Source organism: Eschrichtius robustus, chromosome 9, assembly GCF_028021215.1.
Source record: "Eschrichtius robustus isolate mEscRob2 chromosome 9, mEscRob2.pri, whole genome shotgun sequence".
Lineage (NCBI taxonomy): Eukaryota > Metazoa > Chordata > Mammalia > Artiodactyla > Eschrichtiidae > Eschrichtius > Eschrichtius robustus.
In genome coordinates, this window is record NC_090832.1 from 3,709,444 (window position 1) to 3,736,394 (window position 26,951).

The 26,951-nt window shown below is 38.9% G+C and overlaps 1 protein-coding gene across 1 annotated transcript in view; it reads left to right on the forward strand.

Moving 5' to 3' along the window:
* Positions 1 to 26,395, forward strand: part of PDE10A (phosphodiesterase 10A) — a 587,420-nt gene extending 561,025 nt beyond the window's left edge. Inside the window, 4 exon segments of the mRNA XM_068550956.1 lie at positions 17,559 to 17,670; positions 20,748 to 20,828; positions 23,942 to 24,030; positions 26,278 to 26,395. Of these exon segments, the coding sequence (XP_068407057.1) occupies positions 17,559 to 17,670; positions 20,748 to 20,828; positions 23,942 to 24,030; positions 26,278 to 26,395 (400 nt within the window).
* Positions 26,396 to 26,951: the final 556 nt, after the last annotated feature.

A 26,951-nucleotide genomic window follows, 5' to 3' on the forward strand; every position in this document is an offset into this window, starting at 1 on the left:
TTACTATATCTGTAGCTATCTCATTTTCAATATTTTATATTTTTATTTCTCCCTTTGTTTCTTAATCAAGTTTGCCCTTTCATTTTAATTATTCCTTTTTTACAAACTTACTTTTTAAAAATTTATCATTTCTTTCTTATGTGTTTGCGCTTTCATTAATTTTAACTTTTATTTTTATGCCTTCTTCGTAGTTTAGTTGTTCCTTTTCTTATTTCTCAAATTGTGTAACAAAACATATATATGTATTATTATCTGACTACTAATTGAACTGTCCCCTGCAAGTTTTTGATGAAGCATTCTTCTTTTTCTGAGTTTTTAGATAATTTTCATTTCTGTTTCCATTTCCTCATTGATGTAGAGGTTAATTTAAAAGAATTTTCTAATTTCCAAATACTTTGGGTATTTGCTTACTTTTTGTTTTGTTTCTAAGGATGCTACTTTGGATCCTTAGAAAAGGATCCAAAAGAGAATATGACGTATGAATTTTCATATATATATCTTCTAATTTTTTTATACGATAAACGAGTGATTAAAGCAAAAATAATAATTGTACTAAGGTGAGGTTTATATCATATGTAGAGATGAAATATATGAAAACAATAGCACAAAGAATGAGGGGTACATAGAATTATAGTGTTGTAAGGTTCTTATGTTTGTGAAGGGTGAGAGTGAAGTGCTAAGTGGAACAATATTAAATTTATGTATGTGTTATAGGTATGTATATTGTAATGTATAGAAACCATGAAAAAAATGAAAGTATAGTTTTTTTTTAAAAAAAGAGGAAAAATGAATACTAAAAAGTACATTTTATTAGTCCACAATGCAGCAAACGGAAAGCAAATATGAAGACAGTAGACTTGAACCCAACCAAAGTAGCAATTAAACGTAAATGGATTAATACCTCAATTGAAAGCCAAAAATTATCAGACTTGATAAAATAACAAGACTTAATTATATGTTATGTAAGAAATATACACTCTAAATAGGAAGACTCAGATAGGTTGAAAGTAAAATGATGGGAGAAGATATACCATGCAGACACCTTTAAAAAGCTGCGTGGCTGTAGTAGTATCAAACAAAGTCGTTCTGAAGGCAGAATACTGTGAGCCAGTAAGAGGGATAATTCACCATGACAGAAGGGTCAACTCATAGAGAGAAATAACACTGCAAAATGTGCACATGCACCTAATTAACAGAGCTGCAAAACACATGAAGGAAAATCTCACAGAACAGAAAAGGAAACTAAACAAAACCATAGTTAGAGAGTTTTACATTTTTCTTTAAGTACTTTATAGAGCAAGTACATAAAAATCTAAGGCAAAGGAAAAATCAACACTGTCAACATAACCTATTTTATATACACTGAACACTAAAAAATGACTACACATTCTTTTCAACTGCACATGGAATATTTATAAGATAGACTGTGTGCTGGTACCTAAAATAAATCGCAATAAATTTCAAAAGATCGGATTCATAGAATATTTTTTATTGTGATGGAAATAAAAATCACAATAACCTATGTAGAAAAGCCCTACGTATGTGGAAATTAAACAACACACCTCTAAATAACTCATGTATCAAAGAAGAAATAAGAGAATCTTTCAAACTGAATGATAGGGAAAACAAACTATCATAATTTGTAGGATTCAGCTAGAAATTTATTTTTAAATGCCTGTGTTAGTCAGTGTTTTAAGATGACACCTTAAGCAGCTAGGAAGACAAGAGTAAATTAAACCCTAACTTGAAATGAATAATCAAGAGAGGAGCAGAACAATAAAACAGTGCAGCAAACAACAGAGAAAACCAGTGATGCCAATAGTCAGTGCCTTGAAAAGATGATTAAAATGTATAAACCCCCAGCAAGACTAAGTAAGGAAAAAGGAGAAAATACCGATCACCAATACTAACAGTAACAGAGAGGATATTGTTACAGAATATGGGCAAAAAGAGGCAGTAAGAGATTATTATAAATAATTTTATGCTAATTTGAAACAGTTAAAAATGGAATAATTCCTGGAAAATTACAACTTACTGTACATGAACCAAGATGAAACAGAAAATCTGAATATCCCATTAAAGAAATTCTGTTCTTAAACAGAAAATTCTCCAGGACCTCATGGTTTCACTTGTGAATTCTATCAGACATTTATGGAAGAAATAATATCAATCTTACACAAAATGTTTCTGAAAATGAAGACGACTACTTACCACTTTATTTTATGAAGCCTGAATAATACTGATACCAAAAGCTGACGAACACATTACAAAAACAGTAAATTAAAGATCTATATTGATTGACACGTATGCACTGCTATATTTAAAAGAAAATGCCTTTCCATGAAAAAAAATCTATATTCCTCATGGACATAGATCCAAAATTCATAACAAAGTATAACAAATTCAGTCACATATTCAAAAGACAATATGACAAATGGATTCTATCTCAGGAATAGAAAAGTGGTTTAACATTTGCTAAATAATATAATTCACAGTAATGGAACAAAGAAATACCATATGATCATAGCCAGTGCATTATACTGAAAATAAGTAAATAAATAAACAAAATTAGAAAGGAAAAAGTAAGTCTGTCTTTATTTTTAAATCACATGCCATCTACTAAAAAATTCCTCAGGAATCTCCAAAAAAATCTACTAGAATTAATAAGTGACTTTAGCAAGTTCACAGGATACATTTAAAAATTAATTTGGTTTATATATGAATATTAATTGGAAATTCAAATTAAAGCAATTCCATTTGCAATGTCATTTAAGAAATAAATTTAACAAATGATATAAAGTCTCTTAAAAAATAAATTTAACAAATGATATAAAATCATTTAAAAATAAATTTAACAAATGATAAAATACATAACATTTCCTGAGAGAAATAAAGAATACTAAATGACTGGAGAGATATATCATGATTATGAATTGCAACACTCAATATTGCTATCGATTCTCTACAAACATTCCTCCAAAACTGCAATTCTAGTCAAAATATCCACAGGCTACTTTTTGTAGAAAGTGACAAACCGACCTCAAATTTATATAGAAATACAAAAGACCTAGAATAGTCAAAGCAATTTTGGCAAAGCAAAGACAAATTGGAGGACTTATACTATCTGATTTCAAGACTTACTATAAAATAACAGTAATCAAGACTGGGTGTATTGGTGTTAGGGCAGACAAATTGGGACCGATTACAAAAGACCCATTCTATGTAGCCTGTTGATTTTCAGCCAAGGGGCCAAGATAATTCTAGGGAAAGGATAGTCATTTCAACATTGCTTTTTAATTACTGAGGTTTCAGTTGGATGATAGACTTAAATGTAGAAGCTAAAATTATAAAATTTTTAGAACAAAACATAGGAGAAAGTCTTCATGACCTTGCATAGGCAAAGATTCCTTAGCACACAAAAAGCATTAACCTTCAGAGATGTCCGTCAAAGGGTACAAACTCTCAGTTATGAGATTAATAAGTTCTGGGGATCTAAGGTACAGCATGGTGATTACACTTAGTAACACTGTACTGTACACTTGAAATTTGCTAAGTGAGTGGATCTTAGGTGTTCTCACCACACACACACACACACACACACACACACACAAAAGGTAACTGTGTAAGGTAATGGATGTGTTAATTAACTTAATTGTGGTAATCATTTAACAATGTATACATATATCAAATAATCATGGGTACAACATAAATATATACAACTTTTTTTGGTCAGTCTTGCCTCAATAAAGCTGGAAAAAGCAAAACAGAAAAGCACTAACCTTCAAAGAAACAAATGATAGATCGTCTTCATCATATTAAAAACTTATGATTTTCAAAACAGCTTTTAAGGAAATGAAAAGACAAGCCACAGAATGTGAGAAAATATTCTCAATATTTATGTTTAATAGCAGTCTTATATAACTCTTACAACTCAATAGTAAGACAAATAGTCAAAGTAGAAATGACATGAAAAAATTTCCTTTTAAATTTATTTAAGAAAAAATGTGACTTACTTTAAAGGAGATTAAGTATGTTAGTACAGATGCTATCAAGTGAAATACAGTATGTGGAGTGTACTGTCTGACATGTGAGTGTGTTGTATCAGATGCTCTTGAGGGATCGGCCAGTAAGGAGTGGGAGAAGGGAGCAGAGACACCAAGGGAGACATCGAATTCCACAGCTACAGATTCGGTACCTTTCAGTGCCAAGCCTGGGGCGAGTGCTGGGTGTGCAGCAAAGAGCCAGAAGCCCCTGACCCTGCTGTCCTGGTCCTTCCAGTCTAACAGGGAGATGGATGCGTCAACTAAATGACTCTACAACACATTAAAATAAACTTGTGTTCTAGAAAACTCTTATGGGATGAATTGTGTCGCCCCACGGATTCGTATGTTGAAGTCCAGATTCCCAGAATGCGACAGTATTTGGAGATAGGGCCTTTATAGAGGTGATTAAGGTAAAATGAGGCCATGTGGGTGGGCCCTAACCCAACATGACTGATACCCTTGGAAGAAATTTGGACAGAGATGTGTCAGTGGGGAGACCATGTGAAGACACAGGGAGAAGATGGCCATCTGCCAGCCAACAAGAGGAGCCTGGAAAAGATCCTTCCCTCATGGCCCTCAGAAGGAACCAACCCTGCCAACACCTTGATTTGGACTTCTGGCCTCTAAAACCGTGAGACAATAAATTCCTGTCATTTAAGCCACCCAGTTTGTGGTACTTTGTTACGGCAACCCTAGCAAACTAATACAGAAGCTTAAGTGAGTTTTTGTCTTCTGCAATCAAAAGAGCCCAGCTGACCCTGGGAGCAAATAGTCGTGAGTTTGGGAAGGCAAGAGCCTGGCCAGGCCTAGAGACTTCATGGGGCTTCCCGGGGGTGGGGGAGCCCCCCGCCGTGTGTCTGTTTGGCTTCACTGTGCGCCCCATCCCCACTGCTTCCTCACCCCGGCCCACAATCCCTCCAACCCCAGACACTCATCTCCCCTCCTGGGTGGGGAGTAAGTGGGTGAGGAGACTCCCGCCTCCCCCCTGCCCGGTCATGGTCTCCCTGATGTTCTAACCCTGATCAGCTGTAACAGTCCTGCGGGAAGGGCTGGGTTCACCGCCAGGAAGAGAAACTCCAGGGATCCCACTTTCTGCTTCTGGGGATAAACGGGTGGAGTGAGATTCTCCAGCCCTGACTAATGCGAGGTTTCATGGAGGAGGGAAGTTGAGAGCATCATAATGACCATCCTGAAGAGCAGTTGGGCGCGCACGTCCACTGCAGCATTCCCCGGAATCAAAACCTGCACGATTTGATCCTGTGTTCAGTCGCAGCTGCCGTGGACTAACACCCAAGCCATCGGAGCAGGGTGAGCTCAGTTTGTTCGGTAGGATATACTGTCTGAACCCATCTGGACCTGGTGATTTCTGTTTTGGAAGGTTATTAGTTATTGACTAAATTTCTTAAATAGATACAGACCTGTTTGAATTGTCTATCTCTTCTTGTGTAAGTTTTGGAAGATTGCATCCTTCAAGAAATTGATTCATATTATCTAGGTTACCAAATTTGTGGGCTTAGAGTTGTTTATAGTACTCCTTAATTATCCTTTGAATGTCCATGAGATCTGTAGTGACGTCCCCTTTTTCATTTCTGATATTAGTAATTTATATTCTCTTTTTTCCTTAGTTAGACTGGCAACAGGCTTATTGCTTTTATTGATCTTTTCAAAGAGCCAGCTTTTAGTTTGGTTTATTTTCTCTGTTGATTTACTGTTTTCAATTTCATTGATTTCTGCTCTAATTCTTACTATTTCTTTTCGTCTGCATATTTGGATTTAACGTGTTCTTCTTTTTCTAATTTCCTGAAGTGGAAACTTAGATTTTTAGTTTTACATCTTTCTTCTTTTCTCTTATATGCATTTAACGCTGTAAATTTCCTTCTAAACACTGCTTTCACTGCATCCCGCAAATTTTGTTAAGCTGTGTCCTCATTTATGTTTAGTGATAAATATTTTAAAATTTCTCTTGGTTTCTTCTATGACCTGTGTGTTATTCAGAAGTGTTTTTTAATCTCTAAATATCTGAGGGTTTTCCAGCTATTTTTCTGTTATTGATATCTAGTTAATTTCATTGTTATCTAAGAGCATACATTGTATGATTTCTGTCCTTTTAAGTTTGCTAAAAAGTGTATTTTATGGTCTGGAACATGGTCTATCTTGGTGAATGTTCCATTTGAGCTTGAAAAGAATGTGTCTTCTGCTGTTGCTGGATGAAGCAATCTACAGATGTCAGTTGTATCATTGTTTGATGAAATTATTGGATTCAGATATGTCCTGATTTTCTGCCTGCTGGACCTATCCAATTCTGATAGAGGTGTGTTGAAGTCTGCAGCTATAGTAGTGGAGCTGATATACTTTTCCTTGCGCTTTGATCAGTTTTTGCCTCACATATTTTGATGCTTTGTTGCTAGGGGAATACAGGTTGAGGACAATTATACCTCCCTGGAGAATTGATCCCTTTATTCTTACGAAGTGTTCCTCTTTATTGCTGATACCTTTCCTTGCTCTGAAGTCTGTTCCGTCTGAAATTAATCTAGCTACTCCCATTTTCTTGTGAATAATGTTAGCATGGTGTATCATTCTCCACCCATTTACTTTTAGTCTGTATGTGTGTTTATATTTAAAGTGTGTTTCTTATAAACAACAAATATTCAGGCCTTATTTTTTGATCCACTCTGATAACCTCTTTTAATTGGTGTATTTAGATCATTGACATGTAAAGTGATTTTTGATATAGTTGCATTAATATCTGCCATACTTGTTACTGTTTTCTCTTCTTCGCACTTGTTCTTTGTTCCCAATTTTGTCTTCCACTTTTTTTCTGCCTTTCGCACAAAGGCTTGGACGCAAATATTCACAGCAGCATTATTCATAATGTATCTAAACTAGAAGCAGCCCAAAGGTCCAACAACAGTGAATGGATAGACAGTTTCTGGCACTTATTCAGTGGAATACTGTACTACTAAGCAATAAAAAAATTAGAAACTACAGATTCATGCAACATCATGAATAAATCACACAGTCATTATGTTGAACAAAACAGTGCATACTATATGAAAACATTTTTGCCAAATTCTAGAATAGGCCAAACAAATCAGTAGTGTTAGTGATTGCGGTAGAATTCAGGCTGGCAGTTGTTGGTGTTGGATACAGGATACTGAACGGGAAAGGACAGAAGGAGCGTCTGGGTCATGAAAACGTTCCCTGTCATCACTGGTCTGGTGGTTGGACTGTATACATTTTCACACTCATTGAACTGTATCTTTCAAATTCATGCATTTAATTCCATGTAAGTTACACCTAAGTTAAAGTATGAGCAACAAAAATATACAATCTAGAAGTATGATTCTGTGATAAGATATGATATACTTCTGTTTCAAGTGTTTTGTTCTTAAACAAGGTAGAGTATGTCAATTATATCAGTAGGCCTTTAAGTGAAATCTTTAAAAATAATTAAATAGAATGGTCCTTAATTCACCAAATGAGATCAAATCTCATTTCTGTGAGGTGATTAGGTGTTGATGAGCTCATAGAAGCAGTTCACAGAATTCTGCATGGTACTGAGCCAGCTTTTAGTCTATTTTAGGATTATTAGTGAATTCAATATTCATGCATTTGACACGGCTTTGTTGGCCTTTCATAGATTTTCTCGTGAGGATTCCATAGTGATGTATGTAAGAAATTGCATAATTTGAGCCATTCTGCGTTGTCCTAGGAAATGGAAGGCATGGAGTTCAGCCACAGGGGGATTTTACAAAGGCTCAGGGCTGCCCTCGCTGTGGGAAATGTTTACCTTCTCCTTTCCATTCTCTAGAACCTTTACTACACTTGAGTTAACACAGACATCATTTCCCCTGTGACTAGGATACATATTCCACCACCTCTGTCATAGACACAGGTTCGCTCCAAATGTTCCGTACATGGCATCATCTATAACTTAACAGCTGTTTCTCCAGTGAGAGCTGCAGTTTGCGGAAATAGCTCCATTGAGCACTGTACCAAGGGGACAGATATCATCTCCAAATCTGGCTAGTTTTTACATCTAGCTCCTTGATTTCTTGCCCTAGCAATTTCTGCTCGGAAGAAACATGGCAAGGGCTCTCTTTCCTGACTCTGCTGGCGCATTCACGGGGCAGGTGCCTCCAGGGCTGGCTGGTCTGCATTCACGGTAGCCGGGGGTCCTCTGCATGTGGTTTAAAAAGGATGCTTCTCCAAAGCTGTTTTCTATCTATTAGTTAATGTGCAGTCTATAAGCTGGGAATATACTTTTGAATAAAGTTTATTCTGTTATTTTACTGTTTATCTTTGCTTGACAGCGTGGTATCGTTCTTTGATTGTGAATTCTTGTTCTCTTTTGGGACTCTGTTCCAGCAGCAGTTTCTGGTGCAAGCATTTACTTCAGCCCAAGCACTAATGTTTTTCTCCTCTTATGTAAATATCCAATTTAGTTTAGTTTGTTTTATACCTTTAATAAATTATTTATCTGCTATTTGAATTTTCGTAGTTAAATATATGATTATATTTCTTAGAAGATAATTGTTAGGGATAGTAATTGTAATTGCTCCGATAGATAGTTAATAAATGACAGACATGGCCTCTCCCTTTATACCTGGAATTAATACTAAAACACAAAAGATGCTACCATTCTTCTGAGGACATCAATGGCAGACTTTGGCCAAGAATGACGTTACCTAATATCTAGAGAAGCGCAGCCTTTATTTAAATTCAGAATCGCTGTATTTCTAAACCGTAAGCAAAGAGATTAACGTAGTACTTACAAGAGCATTTTATTTAGTTACATGTGCATACCCATGTTAAGCCTAAAAATGTTTAGATGGATTATTTTTTCTTCCCTACCAATTATTTGGTAAAAAATTAATATTTAAGATTAATATTTTTCATAACAATTCTCAAAGTATTGATATTATCTTTATTTATTTTGTGATATTTTTGTGTTAAAATCAGGGTGACCAGACTCCCTAGCTGGTCTGGATCATTCTTAATTAATACCTGTTGTCCTGGTATAATTAATATTAGTGCTCACTTTCACTCTCAAAACTCTTTTGTCTTAGACATAAATTATAACGGTATAATGTCCTGTTGAGCCTATCAGAGGACAGAATGCCACGCGATGGAAGTAATTGCATTCCAGGCTTTTGTCCACTTGTTGGGCCCAGAGTTACGGGTAACTGTGACGCTGCTGAGCATGTAGGAGGGTTCAGTATTTGTCAAGCAAACAAATAATCCAAAACGACAACAAATAAAGAGTGTAGGTTTCATAATGTGATCTTATATTCTTATTATATCTTCGTTGGCATTTTGTGTCCTGGTAATTTGCCAGTATTTTACATGTACTTATGAAGCTGGAAATCTGCCCTTCCTGGCATCCAATCCTTTCTAAAAAAGGACAGTATCATGTCAGATATCTCAACTCTCTGGGTTTTTTTTTCACAAGTATTCTCTAGAGCATGACAGATAATCATTTTATATCAAAAGATATAGTGTATTCTGAATGAAGCCAGACGGCCACATGTGCATTAAGTGTTTTATCAGTTAGGAAAGCGTTTAGTTTACAAAAGATAAATCCTAATGACTAGTGTCTTAAAATATAGGGTTTTATTTTTTATCCTGAAGATAGGTAGTTGCTGGCTTAAGTTCAGCTGCCCAGTGATGCTTTCAGGACACCAGGCTCTTTGTGTTTTTCTGCTCCATCATCCTTGGCGTGTTGGCCTCTTATTGGTCTCTTACTCTTGGATCAGCTGGATTTTACCCAGATCATTCTCTCATTTTTTTTTTTTTTTTAGGTGTACAGTATAGTCATTCAGCATTTTTGCAGGTTATACTTTATTATAGGTTGTTATAAGATAATGGCTATAATTCCCTGTGCTATACAGTATATCATTGTTGCTTGTCTATTTCACACATAGTAGTTTGTACCCGTTAATCCGATACCGCTAATTTGTCCCTCCCCCCCTTCCTTCTTTTGCATAGACTCTCCATTCTCAACCTCCAGTAATTTTCTTTTTTTTTATAAATCCACTTATCTAGTTTTGGCTGTGTTGGGTCTTCGTTTCTGTGTGAGGGCTTTCTCTAGCTGTGGCAAGCGGGGGCCACTCCTCACCGCGGTGCGCGGGCCTCTCACTGTCGCGGCCTCTCTTGTTGGGAGCACAGGCTCCAGACGCGCAGGCTCAGTAGTTGTGGCTCACGGGCCCAGCTGCTCCGCGGCATGTGGGATCTTCCCAGACCAGGGCCCGAACCCGCGTCCCCTGCATTGGCAGGCAGACTCTCAACCACTGCGCCACCAGGGAAGCCCTCATTCTCTCATTTTATGGCTCTCTCAGTCTTTGTTCCACTCGGTCTGGAGCTGAATGTCACGTAATCTCTTCGTCATTGCTGGGAGTCCTAATATTCTGACACTTCTTCCCTACCTTTTGTCCTTACCACTGGTCGTTGCCACCTGCCCTTGACATTTACTATTATGTCTTTTTTATTTTTTTTATTTTTTTTATTTTTGGCTTGTTAGGTCTTCGTTTCTGTGCGAGGGCTTTCTCTAGTTGTGGCAAGCGGGGGCCACTCTTCATTGCGGTGCGCGGGCCTCTCACTATCGCAGCCTCTCTTTTTGCGGAGCACAGGCTCCAGACGCGCAGGCTCGGTAGTTGTGGCTCATGGGCCTAGTTGCTCCGCGGCATGTGGGATCTTCCCAGACCAGGGCTCGAACCCGTGTCCCTGCATTAGCAGGCAGATTCTCAACCACTGTGCCACCAGGGAAGCCCTATTATGTCTTTTTTAAATTTAATTTTTATTTTATATTGGAGTATAGTTGATTTACAATGTTGTGCTAGTTTCAGGTGTACAGCAAAGTGATTCAGTTATACATATACACATACCCATTCTTTTTCAGATTTTTTTCCCATATAGGTTATTACAGAGTATTATATTGAGTGTAGCTCCCTGTCCTATACAGTAAGTCCTTGTTGATTATTTTATATATAGTAATGTATATATGTTAACCCCAAACTCCTAATTTATCCCTCTCCCCCTTAACTTGACATGCCCTTAACATTGACTATTATGTCTTGTATGAACTTGACATTGTAGCCACAACTGTGCTTAAAAATATTAGGTAATTTTATTATTTTTTATTTTGAAAATGAAGCAACCAGAGACTAGATATGTATGAAAGTCATTGCCATGTGTCTTTCAAAATCAGATGAGTGGCTCACTTTTATATTAGACATACATACAGTTTTATTTTTACAAATATCTCACATTTAGTAATGAGTATATTCTTTAAACTTTTTAAATAACAGAGCCTGCCAAGTGATTTTAGGGCCCCAGAAATGAATTATTAGATAAGTTTAAATCTAATTTATAAAAGGGGACTTGCTAGTGACATAAAAGATGGAGAGGAGGAGAAATAAAGTGCACCAAAAAGAGAAAAAGAAATTGTAAACTAATTTATTCCTTCACTGAAAATGTCCTTCAATACTCTTTCCCTAACCACAGTTAAACCACAGTTAACCACAACTAAAATGAATGTCACATATGGAAACCAGCTCTGGACTCAAAGCAAGGGTAGGCAAAGGGTAGCTTAGTTTTTCACTGAAACAGCTAGTGATTATTGTCTCCTTTTGACAAAAACTGAACAGAGCATCCATAGAAATCAGAGCACTGTTCTTGAATAACAGCATCTTTCTTAGTGGAGGAAAACATATAGTCTTGCCTAAGGACCACTTTAGCAAACATTATAAAAGATCAAATGTTTTTTGTTATGAAATCAAGTTAAAGTATCCTTTTAAATGTTAAAATGGCAAATATATGAGTTAGTAGTAGCTTTTATAATTTTTATTTCCATGTATTTCATGTTGGAATTGCCTTCCTCAAACATGTATTTTAAAAATCAACTAAGTGCAGAATTTTATCCTTAAAAGCTTTCGGAAATATATGAATGAAAATGTTTATTCTCTTAATCTCAGGGAATATTTGTACCCTTCAAAGACATTCCTTTGCCACCATTCTTCCGAAGTCTTTAATTAATGTAGATTTAGGTGCACATCAAAGAAAGGGTACGTCAAACGCTTGACCAATTCTTTAAACAATTCAGAAACAGAGCTAGGAAAGATGTACACTTTCACACGGCTACTGCTCTGTACTTTGTTCGTGTGGTTTCCTTTATTCTTAGACCGTGATGCAGTTTCCTGTAGCATTTTGTCAACGTGATACCAGTGATCTGTCTTTACCTGCAGTAGTAAATGTACGAGGGCCTCGTTCTGCTAGGTGTGTTTTATGTTTCAGCCGAAGAACTTGAAATGTAGGGAAACTAATTTCTAGCGTGAAATCACTGATGTCTTCACTTGATTTAAAGTAATACAGAGTTGCCCGTGTTAGGAGGTCAGAGTCATCAACTCTGGGAGTAACACAAGGATTCTGTTAGGCAAAGAAATTTTAAGTTAGAATATGTTTTTAATAACAGCAAATCCCTCTGAGACACATTTGCTCAAGACTGGTTCTGCATTGACATATAATTTCGTTTTCTCTCTTCTTAATGGTGTTTTTCAAAAAGCAACACAGGGTTCCACAAAAACAAGAATTGAGAACTTAAAGCTTATTGAGTGAGATCATCACTATATCATGCTGATGTTTATATTAAAGAGTTATTATTTGTGTCTTTGGAAACAGCAAGATTCTAAAATCTTATCTATGATTTTGGTTCTGCACCTGTTCAAATAATATTCTCAGAATCTACAGCATCCTTAGTGCAGTTTCATGTTTAATAAATTAACCAAAATAGGTCATATTATGAGAGAAGTACAGTAGTTTTTATAGACATGATTTAAGTTACTCAGTACAGTGATTTAAAATTCCTTGAAGATAGGTTTTAAAACAAGAAAAAAATATCATTAAAATGATAATTTAAGGGAAAACGGATTTAACCTAGTCTCTTTTCACATGCTATGTATGACCTAATTTTAAAATAAAACAAAGGTATTAAAATAAGGCTAGATGACAGTTTCTAAGGAAAACATCCACTTGTATACCCCCAAGCGCTTGCTTTTTATTTAACCACTTGACGCCACTTTACTGACCTGCTCTAACAGTTACAATTAAGACGCCTCCTGATAGAAGTCTGGTCTTTGATCAGCTCTTTCTATATGCACACTCTAAGATAAGCAGGACGTGCATTTGTTTTCTTTTTTTTCTGTTGTTTTGGTGACAATCTTGTGCCGGGTCCCCAAAGCCTAATGGCATAGATTTTCTTAGATTAGTAGAAATGTTGGCTTTAAATTCATTTTTCTATTTCTGTGCAATTTAACATTTAAATGGTTCAAATTTCAAATGTATTTTTCTGTGTGAACAACAGCTTTTTAGCGCCCACTCTGGGCTACTCCCATGTGCTGGGCGGCCTGCTTTTGGCCCCCAGATCCACTAAGCTCGTCTTCCACTTTGACCCTCAGGGGCAATTCACTCAGCTCCCTCGCCCTCCCTCCAACTTCCATCTGGATTCAGCCACGGGTGGCGCTGACAAGAGATCAGAGGGCAGGAGGAGAGAAGAGTTGGTGTGTTCGTTTCCCTCGCTTCTTCCTTGTGGGTCCCCGGTTTAATAGCGCTTCTGGGGGCAAGACCTCAGGCCCTTGCTAGCTGTCCTTCGTCCCTCCAGGCCCAGGGTGGGGACCTGCCCACTATCACTGGCCCTCAGTGCCTTACTATTCCTTGGTTTCCCTCCAGGCCATGTGAATAGTCCCTTCAGTCAATCCTCCAATTCTCCTGGGTGTGTCATCTGTTTCACGTCAGGATCCTGGCTGATATAACCTTGTATTGAAGTAGGTATTAAAGTTACTGTGTTTTACAACTGGGCTATGTTTCTTAATTTTTCTCCCACTTAAAGACTTAGTTGGTATGTGGGAGGTTGCAGTGAGGTCAGAGCCTAGTAAACAGTGAGGGTAGAGAATCAGAGGTACTGAGTATTACATTTCCAGCTCACTGTGGAAATCCAGCCAGCCTTTCAGTCTTTTGGAATTCCAGTTATTCACACAAGTGAGAAATTGTAATAATAATCATATGAGAATTCATTCTTTATTTATCTTCACAGTGCTACCTGAAATCTTTTGTAAAGTTGCTTATATGTTTCATCTGCGTGGTCCTCCTTCTCTTCCAATAGGACATCGTATCCTTGGCTAACTAACTTTACAGAGTCTGTGGCATGGGATGAGGGGAGCAGGGGAGGGGGCAGTGGGGGGAGAGCTGGGGCTTCCTTTTTGGCCACCAGTAACTCACCTGAAATCCTGCAGGCTGTGTGGTTTCTTTTCTCTCCCTCTTGTAAAGTTCTGTGATTCCATGATCGTGGGATGTGGGAAGAGAATTTTAAAATAGGCTGGCACTGGGAAGGCAGACGTACACGCTGGCGAGGGGCGCTCGCTTTCAGGTCGGAACCTCTGCTCACCTGCGACAGGTCCTGTGTTTTAAGCTGCTCTACCCGGTCTGGGATGATGCTGGGGGGTGGGGAGAAGGGAGGAGGGAAAGACAGGGAGAGAGATGTCTCTTATCGTAACTCCTGTGGATGTTAACGTATTTCAACTTGGCTCTGCCTCTAACGACTGTAACCCTCCTACTTTCTTTGTCTCCACTACTGTCACCTTAATTCAAGCTGCCGTCCGCGCGCATCTGGACTGCCGTGCGTTCTCCTAAACGGCCTCTCAGCAACCTCCCTCCCCCTACAATGCTACAGTTCATCCTCCTCTGGGCAGAGCTGAGGGATCTCTTTAAAAGTGTGTCATGTCGCTCTTCTACCCACAGCTGCCAGCATCTCACCGTCAGACTTGGTCCTGTCGTGTCTGGAGACTTAGCAGTGGCCTGGCACCACCTCGCTCCTGCGCTTCTGCCAGACTGGCTCTCTCGCTGTTCCTCCGGCACACCTCACCTATTCCCATGTCAGGACTTGTACGCACACTGCCGTCTCTACTGGACTCTCTCTCTCATCTTCATATTTTTGCCTCTCTTAAAATATTTATTTATTTATTTGTTTGTCTGTTTGCACTGGGCCTTAGTTGCGGCACGTGGGCTCCTCAGTTGTGGCATGTGAACTCTTAGTTGCGGCATGCGTGTGGGATCTAGTTCCCTGACCAGGGATCAAACCCGGGCCCCCTGCCTTGGGAGCGTGGAGTCTTATCTTCCCTGCACCACCAGGGAAGTCCCCTAAAATATTTTTTATATAGACTTGTTGAGTGAAAATCTCTACCTTATTTTCTACTTCTCCCCGTTGGAACATTAGTTCTACAAGAGCAGTGCGTATTTTGTTTATTATTTTCGCCGTGCCTGATACATACAGGCATTCAAAACTTTTTGGAATAAATGAATGTAGTCAACCCCCCCCCCAAGAAATTACCCCCGTAAGAACCATCTGTGATAGAGGCGTTGTGTTGGCCTCTTACTGCGGTGCTCTTAGTGAGCAGGCTATGCAAGATCATACCAAGAGCACAGTTGGCATAAACTCCGTCCCTTTCACAGTTGGTTATTGGAATACGTTACGAATTAGGTCTCTATACCGTTAGGTCTATATTCCACTCCTAGAAAGAAATAAAACAATTCCAGTTCTATTAAAGGCACTTAGTACAAATTTTCTTATCTGTATTATTTTTTACTGGTTTGGTTAACAGTAAAATACTCTTAAATTGTTTTGTCTAAGTAATTTTGATAGTGAAATCTAAATGATAACCAGGTCGTAAACTTTTCAACCCTAGTAGTAGCAATGCTACCTATGGAATCATATCCAGTGAGAAAACTGGCTCCACATGCTTTCCAGTGCCCAGTTCTATTAACGTTTTTTCATAGATTTATGAGATAAGAAATGTTTTATGAGATAAAGCTTATTACAATATTTAGCCAAAAGAAATAAATGCTGATTTTTTTGTGTGAATGTAGATTGAATGAGATTGAATTATTTCTATCTCATGAAATAATTATTTGTTAATAAAATAATCATTTTTTTTCATGTTCTATTTCTGTTTAAATGAATTTATCTGTTGAGCAAACAGATAATATACTTGTTGCTTTAGAAGCCCAAATCCAGAAATAAATATTCTTCTTTTAAACCACAAAGTGCTTAGGAAACTACCTCATCAAGAAACCATGGGGTTTCCTGATCATTTTAAGGGATTTGCATCTTCACATGGCATCTGTTTTGGGGTCACAGGATGGGTACACGTAAGTCTCATTGACGTTTTTAAAGTTATCTAGTCTTCCCTGTTAGAGACATGATACCCTTTTGGCATGTGTCCTTAACGAAAAGTAAAGTTGTAGAAGATACCATTTAATTAGGCTAATGGGCTAAATGGAATTGGCTGGTGGGAAATGAAAGAACCTTATGAGTGATTGGCATCAAAGGAACCTGCCTTAGGGAACACCACTAAATCAGAGACTCTGCCCACGCGACAGACAGATGCTCTTACTATGCTGTGGGCCTGGTGGGCAGGCTCAGGACCCAGGGAGTACTGTGTCCACAGATGGGGATTGTCTGTGCACCTCCAGGAAATAAGGTGGCCTTGAGCAGCCGTGGAGTCCTCAGACACATTAGAATTTAGGTAGGAGCTGGACTTATGACATCTTCTCACTTGTTATGTGGTTTTGTGTCTTTCTCGATAATTTGCCTTTTATTATTATGTAATTTGCTTTGTAAAAGTTAATGTCAGTAATATTAAAAGCTCTTAATAACTAGTACTTAGTGCCACCATTAAGTGTAGACTTCATTTAGGGTAACCGCATGTCACTAGACCAGATGCATCAAAATTATAGGGGATATGTCTGTTTGAATTCTTCTAAGCAATTTTTATCTTTCTCCAAGAGGAAATATTAAACCAAACCATATTTAGAATAAAAAAATCAGACCTAGAACATATAGCTGTGAGTGCAAAGCAATTGAAAAGAAAACTCCTTTCAGTTGGGAAGTTGGAGCTTGTAAAGTGTTTGGAGACATCACCTTTCTCTGCAGGTGGGGAGATGGGAGAGAATTCTGGAAATCTACATCTACTCTGGCCTTGTCTTGAGCCAGTTATACCTTGAAGAAATCATTTCATTTGCACCTCAGGGTTTCCTTATATAAAACAAAAGGATTGGGACTTTTTTCTTCAAGGTTTCTTCTCACTCTAAATTTCCAAAATTCCATGAAAGTCAAAATCTGGTTTGTGGCAGTAAAATATAGCAGGGGATTTAGATGGCATCAGGGCCATGCCCACATAATATTTTATTTCAACAGTAACAATCAGGCAGCAGGAACACAGGATATACTCTTCGTGGAACTAGGGACAGAAGTGACTGATGTTCTTACAATTAAAGCTACACTGTTCTTTAATCCTTTATTTTCTTGCCTGTTAGTTGTATCTGCTCTGTAACACTATCGTTCCCCCATCATGAAGCGATGCCCCCTTTAGGCCTCTCTCACTCCTGAAAATACAGAAGTCTTTCCAGTTGTTCTTATAAATTTGCAAATGCTGCAGTGACCAGTTTTATATTATTGTGTTCTAGAGACCGTGTCATTGGTTTAATGATGACTGCCTGTGATCTTTGTTCTGTGACAAAACTGTGGCCAGTAACAAAATTGACGGCGAACGATATATATGCAGAATTCTGGGCTGAGGTATGTCCTTGATTTTTATATGAACATAGATAATATCAAGAAATGGGAAATAATTGGGAAGAAATTAAATATATGGATAATTTAGTAACAGTATCTTAGTTGCTCATGTTGCTAGTTACTTAAAAAAACTATTGTTTAGCATTTATACAGGTATGAAGTAAGAACAGTCATTCTGTAACATCTGACTTGAATATGTGTGTAAATTCTCTGATCTCCACTGAAATAGTTCAGGAACTGATTCCCTGAACAGTAGTGCAACAGTTTTCCTTATTTAATAGCCAATCTTTTGTCATCCATCCAATAAACCGCATTAGGCCATCTCTTTTATGGCAGCCACTGGAAAACGTACTAAGAGGGACCCACAATATCACGGGCTTTATGTGCCTGCAGCTAGAAATTCGAGAGACTAATCACATTGTACCGTAGAAACTGAGATTATGTAAATATACCAAATGGTCAATTCAGCTGCAAATTATGACTTCTGTGGAATATGTGAGATGTTAAGCCATGAATTCCTGACATGTGAAACAACCATGTGAATTACTTTCATGAATACCTTTTCTAGACTGAATTATCCAAATTATCAGAAACATGTGTTTACTCCTTGATTTGCTATGAGTAAGTAGAATATAATTCTCTTATTCAAATGAATCCACAAATACTTAGATCCCTGCATATTCAAAGATTATGGAAAAAAAAACTGTAAAGTGTTTGTGCACCTCATTTGTTCTGAAGAAATAAAAGTAAATTTGGAGGACAAAAAGTTCGGTAGTCGATGGTTCAAACCATAAATCTCATCCATGTAGAAGAATGGATGTAAAAAGCAAAAAACAGTAAATCATTCAGCTAACGATTAGTAGAAATAGTCTATAATGTTGATCTGTCTTATAATTGTAAAGCTGAAGAATTTTTATTGGGTGAGGACCACAGGCCTTGAGTTGGATATACTCAGGGTGTTATTTCTCAAATACACAATGCATACATTGTGTAGGCAGCCTCTTGCATGGTTTTTTTTTTTCTTTATTTTATTGTGTGTGTGTCAAAATCTGGTTACTATCAGACTCAGGAAGATGGTTTTTAGATGTACATGTCTGAGCTGTAATGTTTGACTTTATTATCACAGTCAACTTAATTTGCATGTGTGTCTAAAAGGAGTAACCTAGAATTAATTCTATAAATACCACATAAGAAAACTTGTCTGAAGCTAGCTTATTGTTTTGCAAATAATTTTATTTAGTTAACTATGACATACTTCATACCATAACAACTATATTTGGATTCGAAAATACGAATCGAAATGTGGGAGACGTGTAGATTTTTTCCCTTTCTGTTGCCCATTGGTTAAACAGTCCACAGGGAGCAATTAGCTGCCAGTATGCCCATAGATGACGTCTGCAGGGGGCTCACAGGCCGGGGGTGGAAACAGAAGTGTAATCACCAAGTCTTCCCAGTTGATCTCCTAGACGTTCATACAGTCCACGCTGCCCACCTCAGCCCCACACTCTGTCCCACCCACCCCTTCAGAGCCTCACCAGATCCCGCCTGGGTTACTGCAACATCTAACTGGCTTCCTTGCCTTTATCTTTTAGAATCAGTGTAACCGTGATTAAGAGTATATAGTCTCTGGTGTCATGTTGCTTGAGATGAAATCCTTGCCTTAGTACTGAGACTGAGCCCTCAGACCAGTTCTCTGACTCATCTCTGTGCTTCGGTGGCCACGCTTGCTGGTTCAGGACGACTTTAATTCTGTTTATGTCAGTACCCCACCTCCCATCTTCTGTCTCTCCACGCTGATATGATAAAGATGAAAATCGCGCGCTTGATGGAGCAAGCCCCCTGCCTCTCCAGGCTCTCCCACCTCTCAGCCCCTCTGTCCTCTGGGTCCCTGACCGTGCTGTGCAGTTTCATCTGCCTGGGGCTCCTTCCCTCACCCCTGCAGCGCCTCCCCCCGGAGCCCCAGACACCCCTGTGCTCCTGCACACACGGTCCATGGTGTCCCGTTGTTTTCCTCGTCAGTATCAATCCTTATCCGGGTACATATTCAAATCACTGCTTATTTAAAATCTTTTTATATATTGGACTTGTGAAATCCTTGAGCAAGGGGCCTAGTTATTTTCATTCACTTAGGACAGAAAAGAAAAAAAGCTTGAGAACTACTGCTGTTCATATTTAAAGCAACAACACCAGAGCAAACTCTGTGCTTCAAGTGCCTTTACGTAGTCAAGGCAAGTGTCTTTGTCCTGTACACAAACATTCTTAACAAGGGTTATAGTAATTTGTCTCTAGACCTTATCTTAGCAAATTCAGGGTCGTTTTAGTTGTTCTGTGCTTTGGATTTCTGAAAACAAGCATAATTAAAATAAAATAATAAAATAATTAAGAAATGTGAGGGAAGAGTGTGAGGTATTCAGGAAAAATTTTAACAATCTTTAACCTTAAAAAATAAATAAAAACAGTAAGATAATTTTTAAAATCTATAAAACGGGGATAATAATATCGAACTCAGTATTTCATGAAGATTAAGTGAAATAATATTACAAGTTACCTAGCCCAGAGCCTGCAATATCATACATCTTTAATATACATCTATAATTTTTAACCATTATGCTGATGTCTAGCCAGTTATACTTTATCTCTACTGACATGTTTTAGTAGACTATTGTTTATTATTGATGTATCAATATTCCTCTTTAAAGCCTAGCTTCACCTGGTGCATTGCATGTGAAAAATCATCTGAAGAAGTGAGATAAAGCCCTTGAGGTTATTTCACATTTTCTTCTTGTGTTCCTCCTCACACATTTATCTCCTCTTATTACTAACTTTCGCTAACTTCTACAAAATGAAACCAGAAGAGATGGCTAGGTTTCTGGTAATTCAGTACAGGAGAGGACTATCAGGATAAAAACCTGCAATAATACATTGCATTTTTTATTATTCTGACATTTGTTTGGGTCATTAAGCAACAACGTTATTCATTTTGAAGCAAATTAACGAAAAAAGGGAACAACTCGTTAATACCAAAGTTTTATAACAGTTTATACAATTGAGAGAGCCTCGTTTTCTCCTGTTTCTCCCAGGGTGATGAAATGAAGAAGCTGGGAATTCAGCCTATTCCCATGATGGATAGAGACAAGAAGGACGAAGTCCCACAAGGCCAGGTATGAATTGTGTTGCAAAGTCCAACCGTTTACAGCGGCCATAACAGCGGATATGAATGAAAAGCACATGCAGTCTTACAGGACCTGGAACCACCCGAAATCTCCATTTAGACGGACTTGGAGAATAGTAGGACCATGAATGGGAAACCCCAGCTGGAGTTAAAGGGTTCACAGCTAGGCTTGCCATCATCACCTCTTCTACGGATGAAATTGCAGCCAATCGCAGGCTTTCTTTTCTTACTTGAAACAGAGGGGATGGATGAATTTGAATTGTTGATATTTTTAACAAGCAGAAAATATTTTGTCATCAAATGTACAAAGATATTTTTTGGAGAATAACATGATAGATTTTGATTAGGTCCACTTTTCCTAACAAATAATGCATATATTTTAGTACATTTTGAGTTTTGTCTTACCACAAACTGGCACTAATTTTTCTCTTTTCAGGTCTTACTACATAATTTATGTTAATTTTTGATGTTTCGAGAGCTCTTGTGCCTTGTTAGTTTTGCATGTGTGCGTGTGTGGTGTGATATATTCCTTTTATCATGGTCTTTTTAAACTCTCAATCTTCTAACATCATAATAAGGATGTTAGTTATGGACAAATAAATATAATATAAAATTCAGTTTAGAAAACATTTCAGAAAATTCACAAGATGATGGTTTTGGATAAGTTCTCAAACTTTCCTACTTTATTTAAAGTTAAGTTATTAACTCTTAATGCAAAGGTTTAAGTTTGTCCACAGCTCTTGGAGGGCACAGCCCAACAAGAGGTGGCGTGATTTTCTCACCATTGTTGCCTCTGGGGAGCAGTTTACTCGTTCGTATCCTTAACCAGTTCTTCTAGCAGGAGACTCACTTTCCTTCTCTGCTGACTGTGTACTGACATGCCTACCAAGCATGTTGCAGGTGGATTTTGCAGTTTAGTTTTATTTTAACATTGTTTGTGGAACTTTCCCGTATAGGTAATCACAGTGATTATCCTTTCATGTCTTGTGCCTGCTTTTCATGTCACATTGTAAAAGTTCTGTCCCAGCCTGAGATTATATAAACATTTGCCTATATTTTCTTCAGTTATTTTTTTTATTTCATCACTTTATATTTAATTTGTTAATTCGTTTGGAATTTATCTTATTATATTGGTAAGATAAGGAGCTGATGATATTAGCTTTTCCTTGTAAATAGTTGAGCAGTCATCCCAATAGGGTACATAAGAGAACTGAAGATGCCGTCAGGAAATGAACTTTGTTCTCATGTTATTTCATTAAGAGTAGTATGTTTCTGGGCTTCCCTGGTGGCGCAGTGGTTGAGAATCTGCCTGCCGGTGCAGGGGGCACAGGTTCGAGCCCTGGTCCGGGAAGATCCCACATGCCGCGGAGCAACTAGGCCCGTGAGCCACAACTACTGAGCCTGTGTGCCACAACTACTGAGCCTGCGTGTCTGGAGCTTGTGCTCCGCAACAAGAGAGGCCGCGATAGTGAAGAGGCCCGCGCACCGCGATGAAGAGTGGCCCCCGCTTGCCGCAACTAGAGAAAGCCCTCGCACAGAAACGAAGACCCAACGCAGCCTAAAATAAATATAAAAATAAATAAATTTAAAAAAATAAAAGAGTAGTATGTTTCTGCCAAAATTCCAGATCCATTTATAGTCTTAGAGAATTTTAAATAAAATATTTCTGTGATCAGCTAGTATTTTACCAAAAATATTGCTTCTCACTTGAGATTACCCTGAAATTATTCTTTGCCATAAAAATAAAGGACTCTACTTCCCAGTAATTAGTCTCTCTCGAGACCTTCTGCTCCATGGCATCTGCTAAATATTGACATAAGAAAGTCTGTGCGTGAACTGTAAAGTGAAAAAGGGAAATGCATTTATTCTAGCAAGATGACTATGACGATAGACTTTACAACAGGAGAAAGCAGAAAGGAACCAAGTAGATTTGACTCTTCTATATTCCTTGGTGTGTCTCACCAAAATTCAGTTAAGAAACTGCTAAGCCATGGTTTGCCGGTCACTTTATCTAAGGAGCCAGTTTTATCTTATACATGTTGTCAACCATTAGGGCAGTTATTTGTAGCCAGACAGTCTGTCTTCTCTGGTTAATCATCCAGCAGCTCTTTTCCATGTGGCCTTCAAAGGCCAGTCGGGGCCAGCATCACTTATGTGCACAGTGGCCCAGAATAATTCCTAATAAGATCTTCTTTAATATATTTTTAAAAGTATCACAGATTAAAAACTTTAAATTCCGACATGTTGAGAGAGCTGTTACCTCAGAGGGCTATGATAAAGTCAGTGAGATTTGTCGTAGGTCCAAAAAAAGGAGGGAGGAGATGAAGAAAATTTCAGTAAACCAAATGAAGTACCAAAGCTAAGAGTAACAAACAAGACACCCAACAGTGGGTGATTCCTGAATATTAAGTTGGCGAAGAGTCACCCATGTAGAAAAGTAGCAGATTTGACTTTGAAATGCTTAACACTTAAAGTACTGAATTTGACCAGAGACAAAAATAGGACCTGAATTATAACTGATCTATAAATAGAATCCCATTGAATATTGTACTTGGGTTTTAGATTAACTTCTTTTTATGTTTTTTAAAAAATTAATTAATTTATTTATTTTTGGCTGTGTTGGGTCTTCGTTTCTGTGCGAGGGCTTTCTCTAGTTGCGGCAAGCGAGGGCCACTCTTCATCGCGGTGCGCGGGCCTCTCACTATCGCGGCCTCTCTTGTTGCGGAGCACAGGCTCCGGACGCGCAGGCTCAGTAGTTGTGGCTCACGGGCCTAGTTACTCCGCGGCATGTGGGGTCTTCCCAGACCAGGGCTCGAACCCGTGTCCCCGGCATTAGCAGGCAGATTCTCAACCACTGCGCCACCAGGGAAGCCCTCTTTTCATGTTTTAAATTTTTATGTTTTATTTTGTGAATGTATTTTAATGAATTTTTAACTGTAATCTGCAGTAGTGTTCCTTGAGCCAAAGATTACTTAGCAAAACCAGAACATTTAGTTTTTTAGGTAGGCTTGAGAAGTAGAAAATTCACTTGAGGAATATAGTGCTACTAGAATTGCTAATGTGCAGTTGTGTTTCTTGTCCGTGGTTTTTGCACTGAGGCAGCTTGGATTCTACAATGCCGTGGCCATTCCCTGCTACACCACCCTCACCCAGATCTTCCCGCCCACAGAGCCTCTCCTGAAAGCCTGCAGGTATGTACAGTAGTTCAACCTGTGATGCTATTTTTTAAAAAATAAGAATGTATAGGATTTTATCTCCATCTAAGTATACGTGTCTTCACTACAGTTTACAATAAATGGGCTGTGTGTTTGCCTATGTAACAAGTATACATCAAGAGTATTTATTCATAAAGTTTTGAAGTTTTGTTTGTTCGTTTTTGTGACTCAGAGGTCCCTGCCCAATGCTGTTTTTAAGAAGACAATAATGTCTTTTCTGGGCTGCTGGTTTGGGAAGGGACTCAGTTTAAATCACACAGTTTATCGTTTTATTGGACGAGATGGAATCTTGAATGGTATCTTCTTTAAGTTTCAGTTTCTTCCCAAAAGAAATGCAAACCATCAACAGTTGATCTGTTCTAGTTCAGATTTCTCTGTGTCCTCTCATCATCTTTTTGGAGGGCTAAACTCAGCTAAGACCGTTGGAAATTTTTTAAGATTTTCATCTTACTTTGAAAGGAAATTCCTTTGGGGAAGGCGAATGGTGCTGAGCAACAGCTGTGTGAGTTGATTCTCTGCAGGGAAATTGGTTTCGACACGATTTTTCTAACCACTCAGCCAGAACCACGCTGAGGGGCTGGAGTGGGTGCACCGTCGAGGGGAGGAGAACAGACATGTGACGAGATATTTGTAAACAAAATCTGAGGATTTAGCATGCTCCCATTCTCTGCGGTGGAAACTTATCTGATGAGCTCATTCTTTAAGGAAAACCAACTAACAAGCAAGAAGGTTTTTAAAAGATCCTGCTTTTTCCTATTTAAGTGATTCTCTTTCTTCTCTGCTCCTGTGGAGATGAACAGAACATCCCAGTGTATTTTGTTGCACCATCACTGACCTTAATCAGTAGCTAGTTTCTGAAAATATTATCTTATTCCCTAAGGGCTCAGCCATGTGGATGGTTTGGAGTGTGAGTGAAGATTCATTCTTGATGGAGTCAGGTTGGAAAAATGAATGTTCCACCAAAGCGAAAAGAGAATATCAATCGAAATCCAAGCAACATGTTGTAAAAAAAAAAAAAAAAAAAAAATCGATGCAGGCATTACTCAGAAGTTCTTTTTGTCCAAAAATTCTCTATATTTGCACTAAATATTTAGAACCAGCAGGATGAACACTTGCTATTATTATGAAGCTCTGGGATTGTTATTCAGCTGTCTCAGCAGTTTTGATGCCTTCTTGCTACTGTGGACTTGGCTAAACCCCATAATCCCTTAAAGGCCATTTCAATATGATTAAAACTTGAAAAATTCATCACGTATCATTGTATCCAAGGAAACACAACAAAGCTAGTGGGTGTTATTTTTCCAATATATCAAAAAATCTCTTCAGGTTCTGGGAAAATGATACCTGATGACATAGGACAAAAGCTAAAGTGTTACATTTTCCAGGTTATTTTTTAGGGGTTTCTTTTGTCCAAAGGTATCTTAGCAGGTGTGCTCTGCATGAATTTTGTGTTTGCTAATGCTAAGGTTCCCTTCTGATTTTGACTTTGCGTGTGAGAAAGCAAGGTGCAAGGTGGGGAATGTTGGTGAGGCCTCTGCGAGGTTAGCGGGGCCAGCAGGGTGGCGGTCAGGCAGCGGGAGTCCTCACACCCTCGGAGGAGAGGAAGATGCTGGAACCCTTGACCTGCAGATACTGAGAGGGGAAGACTAGGAGGCGGGGGAGTGTGGCTGCGTTTGAGACTAGAGGCCACCGGAGCACAAATACAACCTCGTAACGAGGAAATTTCAAAAGTTCGTAGCAGGTGTAACTTATGGTGCCTTTCTAATACATGACACGGTGTTCAAAATAAGGCTTCTCCCCGGTGTCGCATGTGGGGTGAAGGGGATGGAGATGCCCTGGGGGGACACACGCTTCCCCCCATGGGATGGGAAGGTCTGGCTGGAGCTGTCGTTGGTGGATGAACTTGCGGCTCCGGCCCCCCTTCCACCCTTTCCTCCCATCCCGCGTGTCCTCGGTGGTCACCCGTTGGCTCAGTCCCCTTTCCAGTGAATCCCAGCTAAGAAACGAGCTGGTGGGACGGGGCTTTGGTGGCCGAGGCTCCTCTGAGGAGTCGGGGGACAGGCTGGGAGCCTGCAAACTGGTTAGAATCAAGGTCACCAGAGTCAAAACAACACCCAAAAGCCATCAGGCTGAGTTATGCCACAGGACGGTGCGGATGATTGTTGGGACAGAGTCCAGAAGTCCTTTCTGAAACGGCCCCTGTCGCTGCATCTCTTATTCCAGGAATAACCTGAGCCAGTGGGAGAAGGTGATTCGAGGGGAGGAGAGTGCCGTGTGGATCTCGAACCCACCGGCGGCCCAGGGGACCTCGGAGAGGCTGCCTGTGAAGATCGATGACTGATGGCGCCCCTGAGCCCTCCCACCTGAAGGTGTTCATCTTGCTTCTTTGACTTTTCTTCCTTTTATTTTTGTGGGGGGAACCTACACCTGGCAACTGGGATGCAGACCTCTTCAAGAAGGTACCATCAAGTAAACACATCCAGCAGACGGCACCCCGCCAGCCTCCTCTGTACGGCGTCGCCGACGGTGATCAGCCAGGACCAGAAATCCGCAGCCCCAGTGACTCCTTGTGAACTGGCCTTTTCTAATGGGCTAACATAGCTGAGGCCTTAATGGAAACGGACAATTATTCGGAAGGGGGTACTTTTCCCTGTATCTTTCCAGTGAGGGTTAAAACGGTACTACTATGATATTGTACTTTGGCTTTAACACCAGTGTTGCTTTGATGTTGTTGGTTATAAATAGGAACTTTTACATGTTACTCTTGTGGATGTTCATGTGTGACCTACTTGTAATTAGCGTGAATCATAGCAGACAGCCTCAGACACGTGGCATCGAGGTTACAGAGTAAGAAGCGCCCTTCTGCAATCAGTGATGGAAAATCGATTCTTCTTCAG